Source organism: Peromyscus californicus, unplaced genomic scaffold (assembly GCF_007827085.1).
Source record: "Peromyscus californicus insignis strain IS unplaced genomic scaffold, ASM782708v3 Scaffold_3__1_contigs__length_106647218, whole genome shotgun sequence".
Lineage (NCBI taxonomy): Eukaryota > Metazoa > Chordata > Mammalia > Rodentia > Cricetidae > Peromyscus > Peromyscus californicus.
The window spans coordinates 28,679,787-28,701,695 of NW_026294551.1; the positions used below are offsets into that span (position 1 = coordinate 28,679,787).

Here is a 21,909-nt window from a genome sequence, read left to right on the forward strand (position 1 = left end):
CACGATGTTCAGTTGGCAAAGCACCTGCTGCATGAGCCTGATACTCCAAGTCTGATCCTGAGAACCATTTTCAGGTTGAAGAAGAGAATCAACTCCATAAAGTCCTCTGACCTCCATACATGTATCATAGCATATGCAGTCTCTCTACACACCACACACATACACAATAAAAAAATTTTTTAAAGACTGAAAAGGGTCCCACATTTTCAGGAATTAGTAACTATTTATACAGTAAGTAAAAAAGAAAACGAATTAGTGGTCAAATAGCCAATATACAATAGATCAATTAACAAATGGGGCCAAAAAATTAATGTAAATCATGCATCATATTCAACTTAATATCCTGGCTTCACTCCTGTACTAATTAATCTAGGGAGGTCATCATCCTCTATCAACAGCTATCTTCTCATATTGCCATTTTAAAAATATTCTTCACACTATTTTTCAATAGTTAAAGAACATATTGTTATTCAATGACTTCCAGTTTACTTTAAATCTTCTCTTACTAGGACATAAAACCTGTAAACAACAAACCACACGCATTTCCACCTGGAAGGAAGCATAGAGAGTACAGAGAGGGAGGAGCAAGAAACTTGCTTTACCTGGGACACTTGCAATGCACAGAACATGAGAATTGCAAACAGTGAAACTATCTAGAATGTTGCCAGGCTGAACAGCATCAATGATGATAACCTTTGTAGCTGAATGGGTGCTAGTACAGATCCATACTTGACTGGACAATTCTTCTTGATTTTTTAATTCTTTTTGCTGTTCCTGAGTAGGCAGAGGAAAATGTTTAAAATTATATGAATGTGAAAATATCCCTAAGACTGTGTTCTTATACTAAAATGCAGTATTATTTCAAATTATTTCCAGATTATTTGGAAGGGTCAAACTAGTTTATCAGTATTACTGGAGTAAAACTAGTAGTTAAACAGATTGGTGGTTAAAAAAGAGTCGGTATGTTTTTTGTGGTAGTAGTCATATGTATTTGGCAAAATGGAACTGTAGTCACTTGAATACATGTAAATAAAACTTCAATAAAATGCATATTAAAGGGACATATGGGGAAAATAGCAAGTTCACAGTAATCCCCACTACAGGTTGCCTCAAATAAGTTTTGTATTTAAGAGCTGAACTTCTACACTCATAAACCAGGAAGTCAAATATTAGTGCATACTTGCCTTGAGTTCTTGATCCAACTTATCTAAACTACTCTGAGATGCACTTCGCTGTTTACTGCCTTCAGTGTCCAGACCAGCAACATCCTTGTAAAATACACTTGCTCCAACAACAGAACCACCATCTCTCGTCTTGCCACCAGATAAATTGACTCCTACAGCACACCACAGCTTCTCGGAGGTAGGGAGTGAGAGAGAAAGGAATTAACTCATTTTTTTTCTCTACAAATAGTAAGAAAATTTTCACCTTTTCTTAAAATAATTAAAGGTGGAACCATGGGTGTTTTAATATACTTCTAATGCTATATATTGGATGTGGTAGCACATGCCTAAAATAATAATAGCACTTAGGAGAATGAGGCAAAGATAAAGGGGTTGAGCCCAAAACATGGAAGCAAAGAGAGTTCAAGGCCATCCTGGATTATATAGATTCTGCCACAAAATACAAACAATTACCACATTTTATGGTAACGAGCAACCATTTTACTACAAAAAGCACTGTTTAAATAGTTGTTTTTTGGGGGGTGGGGTGGGGTGAGGGCTTACTCCTAAAGTCTTTCCTTCAGTGTCACAATTAACTTACCTTCATAGATGCATCTTTTTCGTCTAGTGGTCTGAGATAGACAGGCACAGGTAGATTTTTCATCTTATTTTCCCCTTGACCATTGGCCACCTAATGGAGAGGGAATACGTATTAGTAAGTCCCATTAACACTGAACTTACAGAACCACTGAGACATAGGCAGTTCCTGAAATTAAGTTCAGCTTGATTCTGTCATTCTTACTTGAAAAATAAGCAAAAACTCCAGTAGCAATTACAGACAATAAGTAGACAAGCTCAATAGGAGACAGAAGTTCACAATCACACATGTACACACGAGTACATGTTTGTATACAAAAAAGCTTAGTTTGTTTCTTAGGAATATAGACCTAGAATGTTTTATTTACATTGTAGGGCTCTAGAAAATAGCCTGAAAACCCCTATTCTCCATATTTCTATAAATGTGCCAAGTCCAAGCAGGCTGAAATGAGCAATTTATGGTTTTATTTTCAGTTCACATTTCCATGCATACTTCTCTCAACCTGCATTCCCTGCTAGATGCTCTCATCACATTCCCAAGTTACCTGTTTGTACTTCTGAGGCAGACTCCAGCCGAAAGCTTGTACTCGACCGTCTTCCTTCTGAACATGCGCCTTCACCTGCCGATACTGCTCTCTCTTTTGCTCTCTGCGGGAAGCTAAACTAGCCTCAGTTCTAAAAGAAGACATTTGCAGATTTAATTAAGTGAATGCAACAAAAACTCTAATCTCAGGTCTGAGTCACCCTCAATTTCATAGAGAATTCAAGGCCACCCTGGGATACACGATCCACATGCACCGTTCGAACACAAGGATTATACCAAAGCTGATCTTTCCCTGTTTGTGAAACCAGCCTTCTGCAGGTAGTATTAAATTGAGTTATCAAAGTTAGGAGGTTTCAGATGCTATATATAAAAGGAAAATGTTCTAAAGTAATTTGGGATCTTCCTATTCTTATTTAACAAATACTAAGAATTTTCTAATGCCAGATATTGTGCCATAGTATGCTCAGGGGGGTGATTAAGTTAAACTTTTAGATTCTACTCACTATTTCATTTTTTAAAAATTTAATTATTTTAATTTTATGTGTTTTGAGTGTTTTGCCTACATGGATGTCTGTGCACCATGTGAATGCCTGGTGTCCTCAGATGCCAGAAGAGAACACTGGATTCCCTAGGACTGGATTTTCAGATCATTGCAAGCCACCACATGGGTGCTGGAAACCAGACCCAGGTCCTCTGGAAGAATAGCAGAGTTCTTAACCTCTGAGCCAGCTCTTTAGCTCCTGTTCACTTATTTTAGAAGACAAAAAGGCAAACTGACTTAGTAAGCTTCAGAGATATGGAATAAAATATAAAAATGATTCTAAAAATAATTTCTCTTTCTTTTGGCCATTTATATTTTTGTGAGGTGACTTTCTGCATAAACCACAGTTTGCAAAATCTACTGGTATGTCAGACACTCTACATAGTGTACAATACAATATTAACCTAACACCTTTGAAATAGGTTATAATACAGCCAGGCGGTGGTGGCGCACGCTTTTTATCCCAGCAGTTGGGAGGCAGAGGCAGGTGGATCTCTGTGAGAGTGAATTCCAGGATAGGCTCCAAAGCTACCCAGAAAAACCCTGTCTCAAAAAACAAAACAAACAAACAAACAAACAAAAAAATAGGTTATAATAATTTTTCAGAGAGAAAAATAAAGGGCTCTAAGAGATTATTTGTCCACATGCAGAGTCAGAAGTCCTTTTGACAACCAAGGGAAATACTAAAAACTCAGGATTAAAGCCTTAAATTAAGTATTCAGTATTTTTTTAAAGTTTTTAAAAAAATAATTTATTTTTATTTTATGTGCATTGGTGTTTTGCCTGCGTTTATGTCTGTATGAGGGTGTCAGATCTCAAGAGTTACAGACAGTTGTGAGCTGCTATGTGGATGCTGGGAATTGAACCTGGGTCTTCTGGATGAGCAGTCAGTGCTCTTAACCACTGAGCCATCTCTCCAGGCCCAGTATTCAGTATTTCTATTGATATTTATCAATGCTATTGTGTCAACAAAAATTCTTTTTCCTTATGAAAACTACGAGTGCAATTTTCTTTTTTTAAAAATTAGTATTACATTTTATTTATTGTGCATGTGTGTGTGTGTGCGTTTGAATGTGTGCTATGGTGTGCCTGGGGGGGCCAGGGGACAACTTATGGAAGGCAGTTCTTTCCTTCTAACAGATGGGTCCCAGGAATCGATCTCAGTTTACCAAGGTTGGTGGCAAGCACCCTTACCTGCTGAGCCTGCACTAGCAGGCTGAAGTGCAACGTTCCCAAGTACTGGCTACACGTCATTCATTCATTCATTTATTTTGGGGCCCAGGATGTCCTCAAAACTGAAATCCTCCTGCCTCAGTTTCCACAGGTTTAGAATTACATTACATAGCCCTACAGGTAATTTACTTTAAAGGCATCCATCCACGTTATAGAAACCCATCCTTCTTTTTTCTTCTCTCCACAACCCACCCCACAACATAATTTCCTTTGTTCATTAAAATGGGGTTTAAGTGTGTAGCTGATGCTAGTCTGAACTTTCTATACAGACCAGGCTGGCCATGAAATAATGATGATCCTCCTGTGTACTGGATTAACAAGGCTAAGCTACTATGTCTGGCTAGAAATAGTTTCTTTAGAGTTATCTGAATTTCTGTGAAGGAGTCAGGAAGGGATGAGAGATTCCAGCGATGAACTTACTCTAGGCATGATCATTGCTTGGAATACTTACTCCTCACTAAGGAAATCGAATGCCTTGGACTTATCACCAGGGAGTTGAGCTAAGGTGCTGCTTCTTTTCTTTACAGAAGGAGTCACGTGAGAAGTGGGTGCATTGTACTTCAGATTCACAGGGGGTTCAGGCTTCTTTGTTGCATTACTTGAAGAGCTAAAAAGTCGGCTGAAACTAACAAAACAAAACAATCAAACAAACAAAATCCACAAGTATATCTATCACATGTACTGTGAAAACCAATACTGGATTTTCCATAAATTTTTATGCTTAGGCAAATTTCAAAGACTTTGCAAGGCAGTGAGTTAGACATTAGCAAAACCAGTTTTTATAGTTATACTATAGCCTGAGTAGTCAGTCACAGCCAAACTTGGTCATTCAGGAGAAAGAAACTATTGCTTAGAATGCCAGACGCCTATTCTTTAATTGGCAAGTTCCACAATGAAAGAGATGCTCCTGCATCTAGAAAGCTTCTATTGAATAAACACAATACAAAGGTTCCTTGGCTAGCTCCTATTGGGGACAACGTCACAGTGGTTGTTAAGCAGCAAGGTAACGACTGTGTGATGACAGCAGAAGCTTATTGTGCAGCACTAAGGACAGTCACATCACCAAGACAACTCGTATCATGAATTTTCTAAGCTCAATTTAAGCAACTATTTTCATGTCCACAGTTTTAAAATATTTATGCTTCCAGTAAGCAGACTAATACTAAAAGGGTAAGTTTTAGCTTCAGTAAACACACAGTACTTCTGGTACAAACATAATAGTTTAACACACACAGACAAACCAAGCAGTACAAATACTAAATTTTTCATCTTTCCTTTGATGAGGATTCATGTAACTGTCAATTTTACAAACAATTCCCCACGATTTTATGTAAACTGGCAGAAGATTCCATCAAATGCATAACCGACACAATGCAGCTTACGATAGCCTACTTTGGGTCCTCAAGTACAGCCTTACCGAGTTGGCATGCTGCATATTAAAGAGAAGAACTTCAGTTTAGCTATTTCCTCCCAACTGGGAAAAGTCAGTGTAATGTTCTTGTCATGAAGCACCACCTATGCTTACGGTCCTCAGTATACTTACAACTGCCAGATGCTGGACCTTTTTTTTTCTTGCATGGCTGGATTTTCTCGTGATGCCCTAAATTAAAAAAAAAAAAAAAAAAAAAAAAGTATTATTAGATAGGTGTTCTACTCTTTCTCCAAAGAGCAAAAGACCCAGGAAATTCATGGGCTACACAAAGTCAAAAATTGAATTTAGCAAACAGTTGCTTTGCTCTTTCATGAAACAGCCTGCTAAATCTAACCCTGCTTAGATAGATTGCTAGACCTCCTTAAAGAGCTCTGACTCTTGTCAGATTGTTCCTGGGTTAGACAAATTGAGCCAACAAGCATCAATGTTGGTATTTAAAATTTTCCACTCTTTTGTTATTGTTAAGAAACAAGGTCTACTATGTTGTCCAGACTCGCTCTGAACTTTTGGTCATAAGCAGTGCTCTCTAAGTGGCTAGACTACAGGAGTAGACTACTATGACTAACAATATTAAAGTATTTAAGCTGGTATGTATAATGGTACATTACTCTAATCCCAGCACTCATGGAGCTGAGGTAGAAGGATCACAAGTTTGGGGTCAGTTTGGAGCAAGACCTTCCCTCAAAAAAACAAATATTAGCAAAGCAAGAAAAAAAATATTGAAAAGATAGCTAGCTAGCTCCCTCTTTAAAATACTGCCTTATAAATCCCGGCCCTAACCTGAAGGTTTTTTTTTTTTTTAATCTGAACTTTTAACTCACAAAACAGTTTATAACTATACTGCTCTGAATAGGCCACTTAATAAGTAGGTAGTGCTAAAAATGAGGTAATTATAAGGAAGTAAAGGCTGGAGGTTAGATTTGTAAACTAATGTATAAATTTGATGTGATAATCCAAACTCAAGAATATGAGTAAATTAACAGGAAGTCAGTTGGCAAACTTCAAGAGCTGTTTCTGAATTAAAGGAACACTGTTACTGAGACTGTGACCACTGGATGGCAGCACTAGGTGAGCTTTAAGAGTCAATAAAGGAAAACTAAGTGTCCTCTCACAGGTGGAAGTTTAAAAAGAAGTCAGCTTGAATGCAAAATAGTAATCACTAGAGGACAGCCGGTGGGGAAAGTGACTAAAGAGAGGCCGGATTTGATGACTGTATTGCACTGTCTGCACAGACCGGCACGTAACTCCATTAACAGGAACCATTACAACATGGTCATGATGAAAACAAAGATCTAGTTGACTAAAATAGAAGGTACATTCTGCATGAAGGAGGGGAGAGTCAGGTATATTTTAAGGGAGATACTAAATAAAGACAATTTTTCCTATATTGCATGCGAAATTGACAGGGAAAGAATAATATCAATTTTTGAATTTTTTTAAAATGACCATTATTCCTAAGTAACAACGATTATCTTTTACAGGTTATGGTAACGATTATCTTTTACAGGTTATGGTAACGATTATCTTTTACAGGTTAGGTTATGGTAGCATCCTCCATGGTCCTGTGCTATCTCAAAAGACACCTAGTCTTTGGGCTATCTCTGATCTTGTTCTATTACTAGTCTAAATGTAAACTGAGAAAATTTCTCCTAGTGAACAAACAAAATGGCATGACCCCTCAGGCAGGACTTTTGCTGGCAATGAAGGAGCGCATGCATCTAGCGAAACAACAGGAAACATCAGGGTCCTCATCGATACTGACCGGATCATCTCTGTCCATCGAACAGCTTCTTGAAGCTCCATCAGCCTCTCTTTGTACTGGTTTCTCTCCATGAGAACTCGGGCCATTTCCACTCTAGTGAACCGCTTCCTCTGGGCTGTGGGAATGTCACTCTAGAAGGTTAAGAGGAGGGCAAATCACACTGAAGTTTACATGTGTTTTGGTGTTAACCTCACACTGAAACCAAATCTTAAGTTTTTAAACATTTCTTTAGAGTTTAATAAAGAAATGTTTTGGGAAGGCTAGGGGCTGGGAGGAGGGAGGGGAGGGGAATCTGTGGTTGGAATGTAAAATAAATAGAAAATTTCTTAATAAAAAAATTAAAAAAGAAATGTTTTAATTTAATGACTTTAAAATGTCCTTATAAAATAAAATCAGATACTCAAATTTTTATATAGGACTTAAAGGAAGTAGGCAATTTAATATTGAACATGTAAAAGAATTAAAATTATAAATTTTCAGCTAATACCAAATAAAGAGATTTAACATGCCCTGGAACTCCCTATGTAGAACAGACTGAACTCAAAGTCACAAAACCCTTCCTGCCTTGAGTATTGGGATTAAAGGGTGCACCATTACACCTGGCTGGTTTTTTTTTTTGTTTTAGACAATATCTTACTATGTAATCCAGGCTAGTACAACTGACATCCCTACACATAGCCCAAACCTGCCATCCTCTTACCTCAGTCTTTTTACATGTTGGGGTCACAAGTGTAGTAGTTTGAATGCAACTGGCCCCCATAATCTCATAGGGAGTGGCATTATTAGGAGGTGTGGCTTTGTTTGAGTGTGTATGGCCTTGTTGGAGGAAGTGTATTACTGTGCGGGTGGGCTTTGAGGTTTCTTATGCTCAGGATACTTCCTATTGCCTGCAAGATGCAAAACTCAGTTCCAGCACCACATCTGCCTGCACTCCACCATGCTCCCTGTGGTGGTGATGATGATGATAATGGACTGAACCTCTGGAACTGTAAGCGAACCACACCAATTAAGAGTTGCCATGGTCATGGTGTCTCTTTACAGAAATAGAAAACCATAAGTCAACAAGCAAGTACCACATCTGGTTTATTATAATGCTTTTTTTAAAAATAATTTATTCTTATTTTATGTTCATTGGTGTTTTGCCCGCATGTATGTCTGTGTGAGAGCGTCAGATCCTCTGGAATTGGAGTTACAGACAGGTGTGAGCTGCCATGTGGGTGCTGGGAATTGAACACAGGCCCTCTAGAAGAGCAGTCAATCAATGCTCTTAACTGCTGAGCCATCTCTCCATAATGCTTTTAACAACAGGATTGCTTGTTGTGATAAAAAGCTGAAATAACCTAAATATTCATTAACAAGGAAACAGAAAAACTGTAGAGCATTCATATAATGGAATGCTAAGAATGAACTACAGCAGTTACTGCAACACAAGAGAGTCTCAAAGTATACTTAAAGAAAAACAGCAAGTCTCCAAGATGGAATATAGTGTTTCTGTGGTACTAGGGATTAAACCAGGGCCTCGAGCATGCTAGCCAAGTGTTCTACCACTGAGTCAAGCCCTCTGTCCCCAAATGTAGTATGAAACAAAACCAACACCATACTTTGTAGAAATATACAGAAGTAGGTAATTTAATTTCCAAATACAAACATATTATTTTAATATTTTATTAAAGAATTCTGATGCTGGGTATGGTGGTGCAGACTTTTAATCCCATAAGTCAGGAGGCAAAAAGTAGGAAGATCTCTATGAGTTTGAAGCTAGCCTGATCTACATAGTAAGTTTCAAGCCAAATAGGGGCTACAAAGTGAGAATGTTTCAGAAAGGAAATTTAGTGCATATTTGGGGCAGGAGATTAAAAAAAAATTTAGCTGTTGTTTATACAGACTTGATATGCTATTCTAAGATCTTCATGGAAATGTCAACTATGTATGTGTGTGTCTCCTAGTTCCTTTCCTGTGTATTGATAAAACAGTGACCAAAAGTAACTTAGGGGAAGAAAAGATTTATTGGGTTTATACTTCCAGGTCAGAGTCCGTCAAGGAAAATCAAACATAAGCAGAACTTGAAGCACAAAACCATGGAGGAATGTTACTTGTTAGCTTGTTTTCTGGCCTATGCTTGTCTAGCTTTCCTATAGAGCCCAGAATTATCTGCCTAGGGATGGTTCCATCCATAATAGTCTTGGCTCTCCCATATCAATTAGCAAGACAATCCCTCACAGATATGCCCACAGACCAGCCCAATGAAGACATTCATTCAAGTGAGACTTTTTTTTTTTTTTTTAAGGTGACTGATTATAGTCAGTGGTAAGTTGACAATTCATGAAAACTAGGACAATGTGTACATATTTATATGATGAAATTTTTTTTGGTTAAATAAATGAGAAAGAATCATGGCTTCATCTGGGCTGAGAGAAATTTTTGGCAATTCTGGGCTTTTAAAAAATTATATTTATAGCTGGGTGGTGGTGGTGCAAATCTTTAATCCCAACACTTGGGAGGCAGAGTCAGGCGGATCTCTGTGAGTTCGAGGCCAGCTTGGGCTACAGAGTGAGTTCCAGGAAAGGCTCCAAAACTACACAGAGACACCCTGTCTCAAAACCACCCCCACCAAAAAAATTATATTTATAATTTAGTGTGTCTGTGTGTAATGTGTATCTATGTATGTGTATGGATGTATGCATTCTACAACATACATGTGGACAACTTGTGGTCAGTTCTCTCTTTCTACTATGTGGTCCTGGGGATTAAACTCAGGTCAACAGGCTTGGCAACAAGTACCTTTATATGCAAGCCCATCCAAAAAAAAAAAAAAAAAAAAAAAAAAATTAATTAATTAGTGACTTCTTCTGGATTCTTGGGACCAGGTACACATGTGTACAGACATACAGGCAAGCAAAACACATAAAATTAATTGTGTGTGTGTGTGTGTGTGTGTGTGTGTGTGTGTGTGTGTGTGTGTGCGTACACATGTGTGCCACATTATGTGTGATGTGTGTGGCTAGAGGATTGTTAAGTTTGAGGCCTGTCTGGGCTACCTAACAAAACCTTACCTTTTAAAAATCAGAAATAATAGCATGCTAACATAGGTCAGAACACTGAACCACCACTGGGAAAAGTTAGCGCACAGCACTAGAAAACACAGCATGTAGAAACATGAGCCAGCTATTCATGACCCATAAAATTAAATATTAGCAAGGAACTCCCAAATATCCAAAAGCTGTAAGAAAAACAGCGCCAAATCATAAACTTACATCATCATCGTCTTTTGCTTTTTGCCTTGCATCTTCAGCTTCTGCACGAGCTCTAGAAAGGGGAAAAACCCAAACAAAGCATGTTATCAGAATTGAATTAATCTTCAAAAATAATGAGAGAAAAGGTTATCACAGCACCTCTTAAAACAAAATCAGGTTGGGCCAGGCATGGTGGCGCACACCTAAAATCTGAGCGTTTGGAAGTTGAGATAGGAGGATTAGGAGTTCAAGGTCATTCTTACACAATAAGCTTAAGGCCAGCCTGGGCTACGTATTACCCAGTCTCAAAAAAAAAAAAAAAATAAAATAAATAAAATAAAATAACAAACAAAAAACCAAACCCAAAAAGTTAGCCACAGCAGCATAGGCTTACAAATTTAGCCTCTTGAGGTCAGAGGACGGGTGTTTAAGGCCATTCTCTCCTACACACAGTGAATTAGAGGCCAGCCTGAATTACATAAGACTATCTCAAGAACAGGAAACAACAACAAAAACCAGTTAGGTGGAGGAAGTTAATGAATTTTAAGATTTAAGGTTTTTTTGTTGTTTGTTTTTAAAGATTTATTTTTATTTGTGTGTGAGCACATGAGTATATACGAGGTAGTGTATAACCAGGTGAGTGTGAGACAACTAATGTGGATGCTGGGAACTGAACTCAGGTCCTCTGGAAACGCAGCAAGTGCTCTTAACCATTGAGCAGTCTCTCCAACCCTTAAGTTTTTTTTTTTTTAAAGATTTACCCTATCCTTTATTTGTTTATTTATTGAGTGTGTGTGTGTGTGTGTCTGTGTGTGTGTGTATCTGTGTCTGTGTGTGTGCAGGCATCCGGAGAGATCAGAAAGGAGTATTGGATTCCCTGAAGCAGGCAATTGAGGGCTACCTGGTGTGGGTTGTCGCTGGTCCTCTGGAAGAGCAAGCAACAAGTGCTCTTAACTCCTGAACCGTCTGTCCAGCCCATAGTTACAAATTTTGACACCAAGATTAATAGGAAAAAGAAAAAGAAAACAAAAGCAAAACCCACAACTTTTTGGTTAAGAGACTGGTTGTTGGAACAGAGAGACCAGCTCAGAGTAGAGGCAAATGGTTGAGACACTTTACTTTCTCCAGGTAGCTCTTGGCCCTTCCTGGTTTGAGGGAGCTCAAGGACTCAGTCTCAGGGTTATACCTACAATCCTTTGTGGCACCCTGGCAAGGTGTTTGATTCAGAGCAGGGGTGTGTCCCAGGGTAGCTGTGAACACAGCCCCACACGCGTAGATGACAGCCTCAATGTCAAAGGCTAGAAATGACTGGTTTCCAGCAGCTGTTGAAACTTACTTCCTGAGCTCCTCCTCCAACTCTTTGTTCTTTTCCTCTAGCTTCAGCTTGGCCTGTTTCACAGCCTCCAATTCTCCCTGCAGCACATCTTTCTCACAGGTCAGCTCATCCACTTTTGCTATTAAATCATTCTTCACTACATTCAAAGCATTTCTAAAAAACACGTATTTCAAAAGGATCATTACAAATTACTTTTCCATCTTTGTAGACTAAAGTAACTGTCAAATCATAAAGCTGAACAACTGAGAACTTAAACATTCTTCCTGATGTTTTTTATAGAAAAGGCCATAAAACAATAGCTTAATGTTTGCTCTTTATACTTGCCAAGCTAATAATGGATAAAACAAGACATACCACCAATAAATAAAATCAGCATTAAGAAAGGTTAAACTTAAAAAACAGCTTTCTAGTCAGGTGCTGGCAGCACATGCTAATAATCCCAGCACTCTGAAGGCAGATGCAGGTGGATTTAAGTTCGAGGCCAGCCTGGTCTACAGAGGGAGTTCCAGGACAGCCAGGACAACACAGAGAAATTCTGTCTCAAAAAACAAAAAACAAACAAAAACCCAAATAAACCAAGATTTCTAGGACTACTATTATTGAAGTTTCTGCAAAGGTATTGTTTAACAATACAATCAAATTCTCCTTGAAGTTGTATTTAGTAACTCCTGAGAAAGTAGTTTAAATTAGAAATAAACTGAAAGAAAAAAGTAGAGATATAGTACATTCGGATATGTTGGGTGTGACCTCATTTACAGTTAGTGGCAGTCTGTGTGGATAGACACAGTTGTTCCAAAATTGTTGACACAGCAAATTGACAAGTGGACCCTATCTGCTTTTTCATATGACAAAGGCCCTGTACTCTAACATGCTGCCTTAAGACTCCACAAACTACCCAAGAATATACAACTATGAAGTAGAGATCTACAGAAGTGTCTGCATAGAAGCTAACACATTCACACAGAAATGTAAAAAACTCAAAGAGAATAAGAAAACAGCAGCTCTTAGGGGGAAAAGGATACACAACACATCCAGAATACTGATACTTGTATGGTGGAAAAGAAATAAAAACTATATTTCTACAAAAATAACAAAGCAATAAAACCTATCAGAGCAAAGAAGGGCTCATTACCCATTTTTCTATGTATGCACAGATGTTGAGAAGAGAACGTAATTGGGTAGAGAGACAGCACAATGTTGTGTTAGATTAATATAAAAATCACTGACTTGGAGAGAAGAAAACACATTTTTATTCCATGTTAAACTTTCATACTTACTTGGTTTCCAGCAGCTGTGTATTCTCTAGTATGAGATTCTCCACTTCACGACCCATTCCTATCAAAAGGAAAATGATAAAAACTTTGAAAATAAATTTATCAATAATTACTATAAGCTATGGTCCTAAGTTTTATTATTTTAACCTTTCCTTTAATCATATTGTCTACATTGTTTATGTATTTATTGAAAAGATTATGAAATTATAAATAACTAGTCATCACAAACCAAAGCTGAGGAATTTATTGGCTAAATCTCTTTGTTACAGTTGATTTCGTTTTTTTGAGATGGGTCTTGCTATGTTAGGTTGTTCAGATTGTCTTAATTTCCTTAGCTCAAGTGATCTTCCTTCCTCGACTTGCCAACAGCTGATGTTGCAAATGCAAGCCTCACCCCCGGGCTCTTCTTGGCCAGTTCTTTACATCTATCAATTACATTTTGTTTTGCATAGATAGTATTTCAGGAGGATCAAGACTTTTCTGCCAGACTTTTTTTTGTTTTTATTTTGTTTTGAGACAAGTTCTTTGTGTAACAGCCCTGGCTGTCCCGGAACTCGCTTTGTAGACCAGGCTGGCCTCAAACTCACAGAGATCTGCCTGCCTCTGTCCTGAGGGCTGGGATTAAAGGTGTGTACCACCACTGCCCAGATGTTCTTAATAAGTATTATTATTTAAGGGAATAATGAACATTGATAGGGATCAGAAATGATTTCTAAATCACAGCTGCTGTTGTAGGCTTCTGCCTAAGAAATTATATTTGACTAATCGAGGATAAGCAGAAGTAAGGCCAAAGATAGAACCCCAAGGCAGATGAAACCTTACCAAAGAAATTATGGTCTTAAAGCCCATGCATTCCATGAAAAGCAAAAACAAAGAACAAGAAATGTTTTATGTAAAAAACAGCATGAAAACATATCATTAATCTATAAAGTTCTAGCATGATATGAAAAACATCTGGACTCACAATGTTATGACTCAATGCATAATGATGTGCAAAAGGCAGAAGTAAAGATGATTTCCTTCATTCACAAGGATGGTCTCTGATATAGTTAAAAATGCTTCACCAATTCTTCCTCACATTAATTTGAATATAATTATAATGAAAACTCCAAATCAGTACTACAAAGTGTTCTACAAAGTGACACACAGAAAATAATAATTTTCAGTTGCCACTTTATAGAATTGTGCTTAATATTTTCACAAGTACTATAAGATAGAGCATTTAATGTAATATAGTCATTTTTCAGAAAAATAAAACTATTTACTTCTCATAAGAGATTGGAGAAACAAAGCAAAACAAAGCCTAACTTCCCCCAAGATTCATGAAATGATGTTGCAGAACAACAGGACAGGAGAAGCAATATTTATAATACAGGAAAACAAAAAGGAAATATTTCTAAAGAATTATTTAAGGCCAAGGAGTTAACATATACTTTTACTTTAAACAGCGGGGCACTGGTGGCTCATGCCTTTAATCACAGTACTTGGGAGACAGAGGCAGGAAGATCTCTGTGAGTTTGAGGCCAGCCTGGTCGATAGAGTAAGTTCCAGGACAGCCAGGGCTACACAGAGAAACTCCGTCTAAAACGAAACAAGTTAATATTCTTAATGATTTTTAAATCATTTAAAACAAAACCAGCCTGGGAATGTTAAAAATTTAATGCTGACAAATGGATTCCTATTTTGTCTGTATTACAAGTTTTCAAATAATCTCAAACATCAGAAACAGCAGCACATTCAATCATCTTGTATTCACCACAAACTGGAGTGGCAAACCTGAAACCTTCCAAATTCCATCTCCAAAATGATGCCGAGAGAGTTTCCTTAAACACTAACGCTAACGTTTTAGTAAAGGTTCTGAGACAGAAGGAACAGCTCAGACTCACTGGGAAAGCTTACACAGCAACTGTAACAAACTCTCAAACATTCAGAGCAGCGTAAAAGCTAAAAATATATGCAGAAAAAAAAAGTCAGGCAGAAAAAAAAATAATGAAAAAGCATCAAATGAGAACAGCAGCCAAGAACACCCAGCTTAAAAAGCAGTAATAGGAAAGTATTTAAAAACATACACACCAGAATATTCCCCTGGGTAAGCATCCCAAGAGAAAAATGAACAAGAAACTCAATTAGAATGTTTTTATAAAGCAAGAACTAAACCAATCCATTTATTTTAAAATGAGAAAGATTTGACAAAGAAAATTGAATCAATATAGCAAAACCATCAGCTATATACAATAAAGTGTAAATATTATAAAGAAAAAAAATTGGGTACTCCTGAGGAACATACCTTATAATTCCAAAAGTTTCAATTAAACTTACATACACTCAATGAAGAATTCTCTTAAAATGTAGTGTATAAGCATGATTATCTAAATTTTTTTATTTTGAAATTTATCAGTAAAACTAATTATAAGAAAAATACACCTTGAAGTAAACTTCTCTATTCAAGATTTGAAGTATAAATAACATAATATACACATAAACTTTGCCTACAAAAAATAAGCAAAATAACAACAAAAGAAACAAACAAACAAACAAAACAAACAAAAACACCCTGTTCTACTTAGAACTGTCAAGCTAGGTCCAGAGAAGGGCACACGGCATCTGGATGATCTACAATTCCTTGAGAATGGATGCATCATTTTACCTAGTTGTATACATTCTTACAAAAGTGCACTCTCTTTAAAAATCCTATTAAAGAACTCTTTATCTCAAAAGGGAAATCACAGATTTTGAAGTGAAGCAAAACTGTCAGGACTATTTCGAATTCCCAGTCACTTGAATGTTGCACTAGGCTATGCAACAGCAATGAAAACAGACACAGTTGTGCCTGACAGAGTGAACTTATAGTCTGTCCAGGGAGACTGGTACATAAAAAACAGGGATGTACCAAGAATGGCATAATGAAATTCACTGCTGTGGGCATACACTTCAAGGATGACTATGCTTAGGGAATCAAAGCAGAATTCCTGGAAGTCATGCCACTTAAGTAGAGACAAGATGAATATATGCAACTATTTAGGAGATCAAACAAATAGGACCTGAAGGTTGGTTGTGAGGGAAACATCAGAGGTCTAAGATGGAGAATTGCCTGTTAGTGTGTTTTCCACTCTGCTATGTCCCAGTACCTAGAATGGTCTATAACACATAGTATGCCATCATTACATAGTAATAGAGAAGCAGGACAAGAAATGGGAAGATGGTGAGTAACAGGTGCCTTTGGGATTCACAAAAAGAGTTTTTACTTTTAGAGATCTATTATTTATTTATTTATTTATTTATTTATTACGTATACAGCATGTATGACTACAGGCCAGAAGAGGGCACCAGATCTCATTACAGATGGTTGTGAGCCACCATGTGGTTGCTGGGAATCGAACTCAGGACCTCTGGAAGAACAGTCAGTGCTCTTAACCTCTGAGCCATCTCTCCAGCCCCGAGTTTTTACTTTTAAAAAGGAAGGGACCAAAAGCCGGGCATGGTGGTGCACACCTGCAATCCCAGCAGTAAGAAACTGAAGCAAAGGGAGTGCCAACAGTTCCAAAGACAGCCAGGGCTGGGTGGGCAGTGGGGCGTTCCTTAGTAAAAGAGAGGGAAGTTGAAATCCACAAGAATAAACAGCTCGAACTTCTTGGGAGCTGGACAACCAAGTGTATGTTTTCCAAATTATAGAGAACAGTCATAGAGAAAGAAATTGAGAAAGGGGTCATCCAAAATAAGGAAGTTAAGGAATGAGACATCAATGAAAAGAAAGGAAAATGAAGGTGGGCAGTGGTGGTGCACACCTTTAACCGCAGCACTTGGGAGCAGAGGCAGGCAGATCTCTGAGTTTAAAGCCAGCCTGGTCTACAGAGTGGGTTCCAGGACAGCCAGGGCAACACAGAGAAACCCTGTCTTGGAAAAAAAAAATAAAGAAAAAGGAAAACTATTGGGATTATTTATCTCTTTCAATTATTAAAATAAAAAAGTAATCTGTGTGTTGGACATATGTATAGTGATTAAAGGAAACTTAATTCTAGAACAAAAGTTTGATAACAAAACCTAGGAAAATGATAGATAAAGAAATAGACTATGAACTTACTCATCAACCCAGGTCTAATTAGGGAGAACTAGCTGGCACAAGTACACCCTACTGTGTGAGCTTTATTATTGATTCCTGAACTGAACAGAAACCATTTACCACCCTTTTAAAGGTGGGGTCTCATGTATCTTGAAGACAAACTTGAACTTGATTGTCCTGTCTAACCTCCCAAATGCTGGGATCACAGGTATGTGCTACTACAGCAGGCTTAGTATTACAGGGATGGAGCCCAGAGCTTCCTGTGTGCTGGGCAAGAACTCTACCAACTGAGTTCCATCCCTGGTCCTCATTTACCATCTTTGACTCAAGTACTTATGTAGGTATAAGTCACTCAGTTTAATATATTAAAATATTGTAATCTGGAATGTTCTAGAGCTATATATGCCAATATTTACAAAGCAGGAAAGAGTAGCTTAAGACAGTCCCTTATCTTCAATAGGGAAAGGAAACCAAAGAATTGCGCTTTTAATCTGTATTAATTTTCTGACTTTCAACAAGTTAAATCTTTCAGATTTAACTAAAAGACCACCATTATTTCTGCCTACTATGTGACTTAATTTTTTACAGGAAAAGAAAGTTATGGGGTCACTGACTTCAAATTCTGTATTACTCACTACTGGGCTTTATAAGGCAATGTATACAAATCATCGTAAGTACTTCATTCAAAGGGCAGCAGGAAGGACACAGTGATGAGTGATTCTGGTGGTTGTTACACAATTCTTTTTTTTTTTTTAAAGCTGACACACTGATTTTTATTATGTATACAGTATTCTGCCTGCACATATCCCTGTAGGCCAGAAGAGGGCACCAGATCTCATTACAGATAGTTGTGAGCCATCATGTGATTGCTGGGAATTGAACTCAGGACCTTTGAAAGAACAAGCAGTGCTCTTAACCTTCAGCCCTTGTTACACTTTTCTAAGAATTTGTCAAAAATTTAACATGTTGTACTCAGCAAGCATGAGAATATTTATCTCCTTCTGTTTACTGAGTGTGGATGCAATATAGTCAGCTGCCTCAAGTTCTTGCCTCTGTAACCTCCTTGCAATGACGAATTATGACATCAAACTAATACTTGATAAAGGCAACTTCAAGAAGGAAGAATTTATTCTGGCTCCAAGTTCACTGAATTAGCTTTCCCAGATCTTAAAAGAGAAGCTTCTACCGGAAGTGGTGGCACACGCTTTTAATCCTAGCACTGCCTCCATAGGTGGAGGCAGAAGGATCTCTGTGAATTTGAGGCCAGCCTGGTCTACAAAGTGAGATCCAGAACAGCCAGGGCTACACAGAAAAATCCTGTCTCAAAAAACAAAACAAAAACCCAACAAACAAACAAACAAACAAATAAAATTAAATTTAAAAAAGTAAGAGAAGCTTCTAATGGTTGCAGGATGGAAGGATCCTAACTTGTCAAAGTTACAATGATAAGTAATGGTGGAGTCTTCAGCCCTAAATGAAACATCTATATCACCTCCTCTAGGGCTCAGGGAACAAGGAGGAAGAGGGTGACAAGAATGTAAGGGCTAGAGTGTAAGGTGATGTGCTGCAAAAAGACGTCTCCTAGCATGACATAGTCATTGCACTCATGAACTCACCACAGCCATGGTTACCTGCACAAGACTTCATGACACTGGATCAGTACTTCATCATGGAGGGAGCATGAGCACATGAGACTCCACCCCTCTCTCTGAAGGATTACTGGTGGTTACTGGTTACTGGTGGCTGGGTATGAGGTGTCATTTTATCAGTAGTATGCTCTAATCAATAGACTCACCCATGCTCATGCAAACAACCCACAAAGGATAGAAAAACAGAACAGAAGTTTCTTAGGAAGAAGAGTTTAGCTATGGAGAGAGGGCATGGGGACAGATAATGGAGTGCAAGTTGTCAAAATACATTATAGACATGTATGAAACTTTCAAAAAATAAGTTTTAGGAGATTACAAAAAAAAGTTTGTTCTCAAAATACAGTGAATTTTACCATCTCAATATGTATTTTTAAAAATAAATTTAAATCCTTCCTAGCATTTTTTTTGAATCTGTACTTAAATTGCTGGGGAGTCAAGTTTCTAAGCCCATCAACTTTTTTTTTTTTAGACATTTTTGTAAAAACTGCATTTGAGATGACATTCATTGATTGCACATTTGAAATAATTTATTTATATAAACAAAGTACTCAAAAGGAATAAAGTCCCCTGCTCCCAAGCAGCCAATCAACTTTTTATTAAGTTTTTATTGTGTGTATGCACATCTGTGTACATGTATGTATGTGTGTGCACAAGTGTATGCCATGGTTATGCCAGTGAAACCAGAGGACACCTTGCAGGAGTCCATTCTCTCCTTCCATCATATGGGTCCTGGAATTGAACTCAGGTTGTCACGCTTGGTGCTGAATGCCTTTACTCACTGAGCCATCTAGGCATCCAATCAATCAAACTTTCACAGAACTTTGTCATGTGAAACTGAAAACGAAGGTATAAATTTAAATATAAAGTTTCCTCAAGATCTTTCTGAGCCTTCCTTGAGAAAGGCAATTCATTTAATTCTTCCAAAGTTTTACTTAACATTTTAATGGTAGGAGTCTATGTTTAATTACAAATAGTTAAAAGTGGCAGACCTTTAAATCTTGATTACTACACATATGTTTACACAGGACTTTAGTGTAGGGAGGTGGAGTTTAAGGTATTATTATTATTATTATTATTATTATTATTATTATTATTATTATTATTCAGGTGTTCTGCTTGCATGTATGCCAGTGTACTAGATGCATGCCTAGTGCCCATGGAGGCAAGAAGAGGGTACTGGACCTGTGGAATTGGAGTTACAGATGACTGTCAGCTGCTCTGTGGGTACTGGAAGAGCAGCTATTGCTCTTAACAACTGAGTCATTTCTCCAGCCCTGTGGTTTTTGTTGTTGTTGTTTGTTTGTTTGTCTTTTGAGACAGGGTCTCACTGTATATTTCAGGCTGACCTTAACTCATAGAGATCCATCTGCCTCTGCCTCCTGGGTATCCTATACCACCACACTCTAACTTTTTGAAGTACTGTCTTCCTATGTTGCCCAGGCTGGCCTTTCACAGCTCATCTCCCTCCACACCCTGAGGACTGGGATTTAAGAATGTGCCACTATGCCTGGCTGAACTTGTAATTTCAAATAAAAACAAATGAAAAATCTTCACAATGTCAAGCATATAACAATCAATAAATTTAACATAAATTATTGTAAGCAGTTCACTCCATTCCATATTTCCTAGACCTAACAAGCACAGCCTTTTAAGAACAGTGTAGTCATTAGTATGGTGACAGTAAAAGAAACCTTTATTTGTTGTTGAAGTCTAGTATCCACCCAAAGCAAAAAGCTGAAAATTCTATCATTTTCAATTGCTACACAGTGTTAAACTACAAGGAAGGTATGTTAAAACTAATTCACATGAACCAGAATCAAAGAATTCTTGCTGAAAGGAACCTTAAGAGATTCTGCAGAGGACGGGCTGGTAAACTTTTACTCTAATGGGACCAATGGTAATTATTTTGTTTTTATATACCATATGATATTTTCTGCAAACCATTCAACCCTAATATTGTTGAGCAAAGGACATCAGAGACAGTAAACAAACAAACAAACAAAAATGTAGAGGAGGGCTCTTTCTTTTTGGTTTTTTGAGACATAGTTCCTCTGTGTAGCCCTGGCTGTCAGAACTTTCTCTGTAGACCAGGCTGGCCTCACAGAGAGATCCACCAGCTCTGCCTTCTTAGGCAGAGGATTAAAAGCATGCACCACCACTCCCAGCTGAGGGAGGGATGTTTCAATCAAACTTAACTGATACACAGAAGAGATTAGCTGGTTTTACCCCACAAACTCATCTACCAAACTCTCTCTCTCTCTCTCTCTTTTTTTTTTTTTTTTTTGGTTTTTCGAGACAGGGTTTCCCTGTGTAGCTTTGCGCCTTTCCTAGAACTCACTCTGTAGTCCAGGCTGGCCTCGAACTTACAGAGATCCACCTGCCTCTGCCTCCTTTAAAGTGCTGGGATTAAAGGCGTGCGCCACCACGACCCAGCTACCAAACGCTTAAACAGAGTCCAACTCCTATATTTACACACAATGGAATGTCAAGGTAGACAAAAGGGTTGATCAGTTTGGCAAAGATAACCCAGGAAATTTACAGTGGAAGAGTTGAATACAGTACTTCCCTGTCCCCCTAGTTATGTGCTCAACAACATAAACTGTTTTTGTTTGTTTGTTTGGGGAGGGAGAGGACACAGCAACAATGGCTAGGAACTGGGCTACAACCCTAGCTCAACACAAGCTTTAAAATAACTGTATTTCCCAGAGGTAAATTATAAAGCTCTGGGAAGGGAAAAATATTTCAAGTGTTGTATTGCCTATTTAATTAAGGTCAACAGAATACAATGAGGTTTATATAAGCCAAGAACTATTTGCCCCACCAATCATACATGTACACATACACACCGCACTTTGTTCCTGATGTGTAATATCTATTCTTAGAATACTGCAATTCAATAAACTGTGTTATGTGAATTAAAAATATAAATTTAAATGCAAATTCAATTTTTGTCATTTCTATATATAAAGATGCTTTTCATTAAAACTTTTATGATAACAAATACGTTCTAAATAATTCCCACAGTACAATAACCTTGTACCATCAGGCAATCAGGACATTTTAGATACATTTTCAAAGAAGTCAT

At 37.7% G+C, this 21,909-nt stretch overlaps 1 protein-coding gene across 14 annotated transcripts in view; it reads right to left on the bottom strand.

Annotated features, from left to right (window-relative positions):
* The window catches only part of Spag9 (sperm associated antigen 9), a 133,092-nt gene that overhangs the window by 25,461 nt on the left and 85,722 nt on the right, over window positions 1-21,909 (bottom strand). For 6 of the 14 annotated variants that reach the window (XM_052759658.1, XM_052759663.1, XM_052759662.1 and 3 more), the window contains 10 exons: window positions 13,119-13,176; window positions 11,842-11,994; window positions 10,527-10,578; window positions 7,273-7,403; window positions 5,622-5,678; window positions 4,530-4,703; window positions 2,306-2,435; window positions 1,765-1,854; window positions 1,185-1,352; window positions 603-774 (listed from right to left, as the gene is read on the bottom strand). In XM_052759658.1, coding sequence (XP_052615618.1) covers window positions 603-774; window positions 1,185-1,352; window positions 1,765-1,854; window positions 2,306-2,435; window positions 4,530-4,703; window positions 5,622-5,678; window positions 7,273-7,403; window positions 10,527-10,578; window positions 11,842-11,994; window positions 13,119-13,176 — 1,185 coding nt within the window. Of the gene's footprint in view, window positions 1-602; window positions 775-1,184; window positions 1,353-1,764; window positions 1,855-2,305; window positions 2,436-4,529; window positions 4,704-5,621; window positions 5,679-7,272; window positions 7,404-10,526; window positions 10,579-11,841; window positions 11,995-13,118; window positions 13,177-13,937; window positions 13,953-15,188; window positions 15,201-21,909 lie in introns of all 14 variants that reach the window. The other 8 variants (XM_052759656.1, XM_052759660.1, XM_052759659.1 and 5 more) reach the window with 2 other exon arrangements.